This window comes from Argentina silus (assembly GCF_951799395.1).
Source record: "Argentina silus genome assembly, chromosome: 4".
Lineage (NCBI taxonomy): Eukaryota > Metazoa > Chordata > Actinopteri > Argentiniformes > Argentinidae > Argentina > Argentina silus.
In genome coordinates this window covers 26,228,158-26,236,138 of record NC_139658.1, presented here as the reverse complement: position 1 = coordinate 26,236,138, position 7,981 = coordinate 26,228,158, and the positions used below count along the sequence as shown (strand labels likewise).

At 50.4% G+C, this 7,981-nt stretch overlaps 1 protein-coding gene across 1 annotated transcript; it reads left to right on the top strand.

Moving 5' to 3' along the window:
* Window positions 1-1,772: 1,772 nt before the first annotated feature.
* On the top strand, window positions 1,773-5,283 carry spdef (SAM pointed domain containing ets transcription factor; the record flags this gene model as incomplete). The annotated part of the gene is made up of 5 exons (XM_083668573.1): window positions 1,773-2,304; window positions 3,327-3,524; window positions 4,062-4,109; window positions 4,409-4,543; window positions 5,105-5,283. 5 exons carry the CDS (start codon window positions 1,773-1,775, stop codon window positions 5,281-5,283), a joined length of 1,092 nt encoding a protein of 363 aa, XP_083524699.1.
* Window positions 5,284-7,981: the final 2,698 nt, after the last annotated feature.

Genomic DNA, 7,981 nt, shown 5'->3' with positions numbered 1-7,981 from the left:
CCTTTAATCTGACTCCATCAGGAGGGGAAGGCCAGTGGGTGATCCTAGGAGCCTTTACGGGAAATGTTTGAGATAAAAGGAGGAATGAGAGGGGTGGGGGGGGGGGACAGAGAATAGAGAGAGGAGGACTCTCTCCTGGAGAGGATAGCTTCATTTCCTTCAGGGCTGTATGTCGCTCTGGGACTGATTCAACACACAGAGGACACACCACAACCCCTAACCCTAACCCTAACCCTATACACCACAACCCCTAAACCTAGTCCTAACCCTAACCCTAACCCTAACCCTAGCCCTAACCCCAACCCTAACCCATACAGAGGATACACCACAACACCTAACCCTAACCTTCACACTCACCCTAACCCTAACCCTAACCCTAACCCTAACGCACATCCTGGTCTGCTGTGAAAACGAGATCATACCAAGAGGAAACAGAAATGAACAGACAGGCTGACGGGAGACGGTGAAGGCTGTTTCTGGGTGCTGTGCTATCAGAATAGTTTTATCAGTTGAATACAAACAAACACACGTAACAAACACCCTGGAACCCTGCTGAGGGAGAGCATGCGTCTTTTACCAGAACACAGATAACAGCCCTGTCCCTCCCACCCCCCAGCCCTGTCTCTCCTGCCCCCCAGCTGTGACGGTACCCCGCCCCGCATGCTGGCCCTGAGTTTACACAACCAGCGCCACAGCTGACACCAGTCAATGTTGACTTTTACCTGTGATAAAATGTCAATTGCAGAATTGCACCTGTAATAAAATGTATGCTTCACATCTGAAATAGCAAAAAAAAACGAGGGCCAGATTGTACACGGAGTGACGATAGAAATACGCCCCTAAAGAACATAGAGAACCCTGAGCAGAACCGGCGCCCGGCGCCACGCCTGAGAGAGGTGTCTTTTCCTCCCTTTGATTTGATTAAAACCTCCAGCTGGTGGCCGGGCCGGAGGGCCGTGGAGATGCCACGTTGAAAGCCAGGCCGGCGCCCGCGGTCCTCCGGGTCACCCGCCCCCATGGCTCGGCCCATTCTGGCCTGCTGACCCGCACGTAAGCCACTCAGTCAGATCCACTCCAGCCCGGGCCCTGCGGTGCTGTTCAGTCACTCTCTTCAGGGTCATTCCCCCGGCATCGTCCCTTGGCTCAGGACACGTTTAAAGAGACTCAGTTAACTCTGTCTCACCTCAGTCCTGCTCTGACGACCCACGCCTGACGCTTCTCTGAAGGAGCCTCTCAGAGAGATGAAAGTGTTGGATGTTTAGCAGCCAGAGTTTTGAGGCGCAACGGGATAAACAGTAGTTTCTCAAAGGTAGGGTGATTTTGTATTCATGTCAGGAATGACTTAATAATTAATAATAAAACTAAATACTAGACTTTTTCTTTTGGATACATGAACTTGAATTGGATGCATGAAATAGTCGAATGATTGCGTCTGGTGATTAAGACTCGCATGAAGAAAATGTTGTTTACTGTTAGTCAGCAGAAACGGGACAGGTCGTTGTGTGTGTCAGAGCTCTGTGCTGCAAGGCTGAGCAGGAACCCTTTAGTTTAATACATATAAGACTCTGGTGCACTTAAACCCCATGTTGGATTTCAGTGTTTCAACATCTGAGCTGTATGAGTTTGGTCAATGCAGCCTCCTGTCCTCTCCTCTAACTGAACCAGCTCTTATTTTAGTCATATTTAATCTTTCAATCAGTTAAATGTTTTGTTGGTCATTAAACTCTAGAAAAAAGTCATTTCTCTCCCTCTGCCCTGATCAGGAAGCAGTCATGTCCAGTCCGGTGGAGAGTCTTCCAGAGAGGCTGTTCTCCCACCGTGGCCTGCCAGAAAGCTCCCTGGGCAGGCTGGAGCGGGATGAGCAGGTCGGGGAGGCCTGGGACCTGGGCGTGGAGGAGGAGGACACCAAGCCCCGTCTGGAGGCCCTGGAGCGAGGCCTCTACCTGTCCTGCTATGACATGCTCTTCACTGAGGACACGGCTTGGCTGGTGAAGGTGACAGAGATGTCCCCGGTCCTGACCCAGACCCTGACCCAGGCCCAGGCCCAGGCCCAGGCCCAGGCCCAGGCCCAGGCCCAGACCCTAGCCCAGGCCCTGAGTGGCCCCCAGCCCCGGGGAGAGCTGGCCCAGCAGGGGGAGCCAGAGCAGTGCCCCGTGATCGACAGCCAGGGCCAAGGCCTGGGGCTGGGCGCCGGGCTGCAGGAGCCCGAGGAGGAGCGCTCCCTGGAGCAGGTGCAGAGCATGGTGGTGGGGGAGGTCCTGAAGGACATCGAAACGGCCTGCAAGCTGCTCAACATCACCCCAGGTAGGCTCCTCCCACCACACCACCTGACCTGCCTCTCCAAGGAGAACACAGACTCCAGGGGAACCGCTGACCCTGACCCTGACCTTGACCCTGACCCTAACCCTAACCCTAACCCTGTCCCTAACCCTAACCCTAACCCTGTCCCTGACCCTGACCCTGACCCTAACCCTAACCCTGTCCCTGACCCTGACCCTAACCCTAACCCTGACCTTGACCCTGACACTAACCCTGACCCTGACCCTGACCTTGAACCTGACCTTGACCCTGACACTAACCCTAACCTTGACCCTGACCCTGACCCTGACCTTGACCCTGACCTTGACCCTGACCCTGACCCTGACCCTGACCCTGACCTTGAACCTGACCCTAACCCTACATGAGCTTGTCCTCTGATCTCTCCCTCCACCAGCCTCCCCTGGTACAGGAACCATATGTGTTACACAATACAATGTAAACATTAGTAGTAAAACAGTTACCAACAGTAACCAACCAGCATGTCACTGAGTCAGAGAGTTCATCTACAGCGTTTCTAAAAACCACAGATACCAGGCTGTAATGGTAATTCAGCAGATGACAGATGGTTGAATTATGTCTCCTTGACGCAGCGTCTGTTTGCCTGCTCCAGGATGTCTTTAATCCTGGCTGTTGGGTTGGGGATAGGAGTTGAGGAACACAGGACAGGGTGAGGTCTGTACACTGGCAAAGCAAACACAGAGCCTCCGTCACACCCTGACATCTCCCAGCGGTGAGGTGACATGGAGCGCTTAACCAACTGAAGACATCAGTCCAGAGGCAACCCTCCCTGTGCTAACCCTCCCCCACCCTCCCTAACCCTCCCTAACCCTCCCCCACCCTCAGGGTGGTTGTGTGTTAGACCCTACAGAGTGGAGCTCAGGGTTGGTGTGTGTTAGACCCTACAGAGTGGAGCTCAGGGTTGGTGTGTGTTAGACCCTACAGAGTGGAGCTCAGGGTTGGTGTGTGTTAGACCCTACAGAGTGGAGCTCAGGGTTGGTGTGTGTTAGACCCTACAGAGTGGAGCTCGGGGAACGTCCAGAAGTGGCTGCTGTGGACAGAGCATCTGTACCGGCTCCCCCAGGCCGGGAAGGCCTTCCAGGAGCTCACGGGGAGGGACCTCTGCAACATGAGTGAGGAGGACTTCCGCCTGCGCTCGCCTCAATGTGGCGACACACTGCACGCCCATTTGGACATCTGGAAGTCAGGTGAGTTAGCTGTGTGTTAGTTAGCTGTGTGTTAGTTAGCTGTGTGTTAGTTAGCTGTGTGTTAGTTAGCTGTGTGTTAACCATGTGTTAGTTAGCTGTGTTTTAGTTAGCTGTGTGTTAGTTAGCTGTGTGTTAACCATGTGTTAGTTAGCTGTGTGTTAGTTAGCTGTGTGTTAGTTAGCTGTGTGTTAACCATGTGTTAGTTAGCTGTGTGTTAGTTAGCTGTGTGTTAACCATGTGTTGGTTAGCTGTGTGTTAGTTAGCTGTGTGTTAACCATGTGTTAGTTAGCTGTGTGTTAGTTAGCTGTGTGTTGGTTAGCTGTGTGTTAGTTAGCTGTGTGTTAACCATGTGTTGGTTAGCTGTGTGTTAGTTAGCTGTGTGTTAACCATGTGTTGGTTAGCCGTGTGTTAACCATGTGTTGGTTAGCCGTGTGTTAGCCGTGTATTAGCTGTTTTTTTCCTGAGAAGAGTACAGATGTTATTCTCTAATTTATTGACTCTTCCTATATTTCTCTCTCTCTCTCTCTCTCTCTCTAGCTGCCTGGATGAAGGAGCGGTGTTCAGTTGGGGACAGTAAAATAACTGGTATGTTTGGCTTTTTTAAAAGATGAGGCCTCACAACTATTCCAGCTCAACACCAATTAACAATTATGTTGTAGCCGCAAGTGACAGGGTGGAGGCAGGTATGAAAGAAAATCTGATGTGTTCATAGCCCCAAGACAGGGAGTGGTGGCAGGTGTGTGTGTGTGTGTGTGTGTGTGTGTGTGTGTGTGTGTGTGTGTGTGTGCACAGGGGGAGAGGAGCTGTGGTTGCAGGCTGACAGGGTGTGTGTGTGTGTGTGTGTGTGTGTGTGTGTGTGTGTGTGTGTGTGTGTGTGTGTGCAGGGGGAGAGGAGCTGTGGTCGGAGGCTGACTCGTCGTGTTCAGGTCAGCCCATCCACCTGTGGCAGTTCCTCAGAGAGCTGCTCCTGAAGCCCCATCACTACGGCCGCTGCATCCGCTGGATGGACAAGGACACAGGTGGGAGGTGGAGGTGTAAGAGGTGGAGGAGGAGGAGGTGGAGGTGGAGGTGGAGGTGGATGGACAGAGATGTGGATATGAGCTAAATTGTCCATCATTTACATGAGATTTTTAAACAACCCAATCACAATCAGGGGAGGCTGGTGGAGGTAGAAAATCGGAGGACGGGCTCATTGTAATGCATGGAATGGAATTCAGAACGGTATCAAACACGCGTCCATTCCATGCATTACAATGAGCCCGTCCTCCGATTTCTACCTCCACCAGCCTCCCCTGCTGTCTAAACAACATTAACCCACCAACTGCCAAAGAGTTCCGGAACACTCACCACCTAGAGAGCCAAGTGTTTTATGTGGTGTTTACCTAGCAACAACACTCTGATTGGCTCCAAAATGAAGCATCATCATTTATGCATTTTTGTTGAATAAAGTCACCCTGGCGCTGTGGAATGTGACTTTATTCACCCTCGGCCCTGAAGGAGTTAACATGAGGTGTATGTGAAGTTATGCTACGTCAGAATGACAACGTGATCTGACATTCTCCCACCCTGCCCTCTGCCAGGCATCTTCAAGATCGAGGACTCTGGTCACGTGGCCCGGCTCTGGGGCCTCAGGAAGAACCGGCCGGCCATGAACTACGACAAGCTGAGCCGCTCCATACGGCAGTACTACAAGAAGGGCATCATCCGCAAGCCTGACGTGTCCCAGAGGTTGGTCTACCAGTTCGTCCACCCTGTATGAGGGGATGGAGGGAGGGGGGAGGAGGAGGAGAGGAGAGACAGATGGAAAAGCAGACACCTTGCACCTGAACACCTGAACCAAGCGGACATGGGGTTAAAGAAACAGAAATGACTTGAGCATGACTGGCCTTCAAATGACTCACTCCCAAACTGCTGATTCCACGGTGTGAAACTGCCAACATCAAGGTGTGAATTAACCGCCAGTAGTGAAGTCATCTAACTGCTAGTCCTTCCTGCTACAGGCGCTACAGTAAGGTGGTGGGGCGGGGGGGTCTAAGGTGGTGGGGCGGGGGGGTCTAAGGTGGTGGGGCGGGGGGGGGGTCTGAATATTATTACCAGAATTGTTCAATGCAACTGATGGCAGGTGACCTGCTCATTGTCATGAACACGCCTCTGTCACCACCTCTCAGTTCACCTGTTACCACCACCACTCCGCCTGCCTGTGGACCAGGTTTGGACCAGGTTTGGACCTGCGTGTGGACCAGGTTTGGACCAGGTTTGGACCTGCATGTGGACCAGGTTTGGACCAGGTTTGGGCCAGGTTTGGACCTGTGTGCGGATCAGGTTTAGACCAGGTTTGGTCTTGTGTGTGGACCAGGTTTAGAGCAGGTTTGGTCCTGTGTGTGGACCAGGTTTGGACCTGCGTGTGGACCAGGTTTGGACCAGGTTTGGACCTGCGTGTGGACCAGGTTTGGACCTGCGTGTGGACCAGGTTTGGACCAGGTTTGGACCGGCTGTAAATAGAGCCCTACATGTGTTCTCTGGGGTCATTCCGCTTAAACCACAAGACAACAACCAAAAACAAACTGCCTTTTTCATTTGCATGGTCTGCCTGTCACTCACTCACTCACACACTCACACACACTCACACACACACACACACGGTCTGCCTGTCACTCACACATGAGTGAGAGAGTGTGTGTGTGTGTGGTAACGACTGTTTAGCGTCTGCGTGGGACTGCTGCAGCCCTGGATGTTATCAGAGGGTTCATCTTAATATGGAATGGAATGTTTTTGTGTCCAACTGTACACCAGCCTAGTCACCATGGTGATGAGAGAACGATAACCTTGGTAACCAATAAATCACGGAGCAGAGTTTCATTCTTCATGATGCTCTACAAAACCACATGTTGTTACATAAACCCTGTTATTCCTGTCCTTCCTCCCTTCTGGACACCGTGCTCTGTTGAGGAGGAGGGGGGTCACTGTACAGTCCTCTGGGTTTACCTGGGCAATGTTTTACTGTTGTGTTATTCAATTATAGATCAACACTGTAGCTAATTGGGAACATAAGAAGGATACACTCCAAAAATATAAGATCAAAACTTTGATAAAAAGACACAAATACACCTTCAAAGTGCCCTGTGGGATGCCCTCTGTGATGCCCTCTGTGATGCCCTGTGGGATGCCCTCTGACACAAACTAATGCACCAGAGATTCAGCGTTGGACTAGTGAACGGGTCTCTGAGCAACAGCACAACACACGTTCCACCAACCTTTCATTCAGTATGTTTGTTCTATGTTTTAGAAAATGGTTTCATGCAACCGTTTTATGAACCTGCTTTAACATGTTTAGCTCTCAACAACTGTTTCTCTTCAGGATGAACATTCAACTGTTTCTCTTCAGGATGAACATTCAACAGTGTATTTTGCTATTGTTTGAGTGTTTCGTTAACGTTAACGGCATGTGTGTATTGGGTCTTTTCTTACCACTGTAAAATATATAATCCCATACCTTTTGTATATGAGTCACGGTGGATCATTATCAGGCACACCTTAGTGGTATCAGAGCTGCTGCCAGAGCAGAGGCCTTCAAGTGGGAAAACTGAACAACAGCAATAATCAAGCGTTCTGCTCAGTTCAAACAGGAGTGAGTGAAGGCTGAGGCGATGCATGTTTGTGTAATCCAGCCCTGAGGGTGAGATCACACACAGCGTCATGATATCAGATCACACCTGACACAGAGCAACGGAACAGGTCTGACAGAAGAACCTGCTTTGGTCACTGGTGCCCCCTAGCGGTGAGACACAGTACAACATCTAGCTGTAAGTGTACAGCACAACACTAAGCAATGAACACTAACTCAAGGGGAGTGATTTAATGTATGGTTCCTTTGACATTGCCACCATTGACAGCATCTCTATCATTGAGACTTAGTGACTCCTCAAGATAATCATGAGGACAGAGGTGAACTCAGAACAGGTCACAGGTGAACAGAACAGGTCACAGATGAACAGAACAGGTCACAGATGAACAGAATAGGTCACAGGTGAACAGAACAGGTCACAGGTGAACAGAACAGGTCACAGATGAACAGAACAGATCACAGGTGAACAGAACAGGTCACAGATGAACAGAACAGGTCACAGATGAACAGAACAGGTCACAGATGCAGCAGCGATCATCACAGTAGCCAGCACCATGGTTCATTTTCTGATGACGTCTTTTATTGGTTTTGATTATGCAGATGAACAGGCACTACAGTTTGGAGATTACAGAACTAGATTCTAAACAGACAGACTTCTACACCTCTAGTAAAAGAAAGAAAAGAAAAGCATCTTCAGATATTCACTAACCTTGACTTCTTCACAGTGAACGCCAAAGTCACACAGTCCCGCACATTACTGTAGAAGTCACATGATCATATACAAATTAGGAAACATGTTTACGGAACATTTGTAAACAATCCCATTCTGATT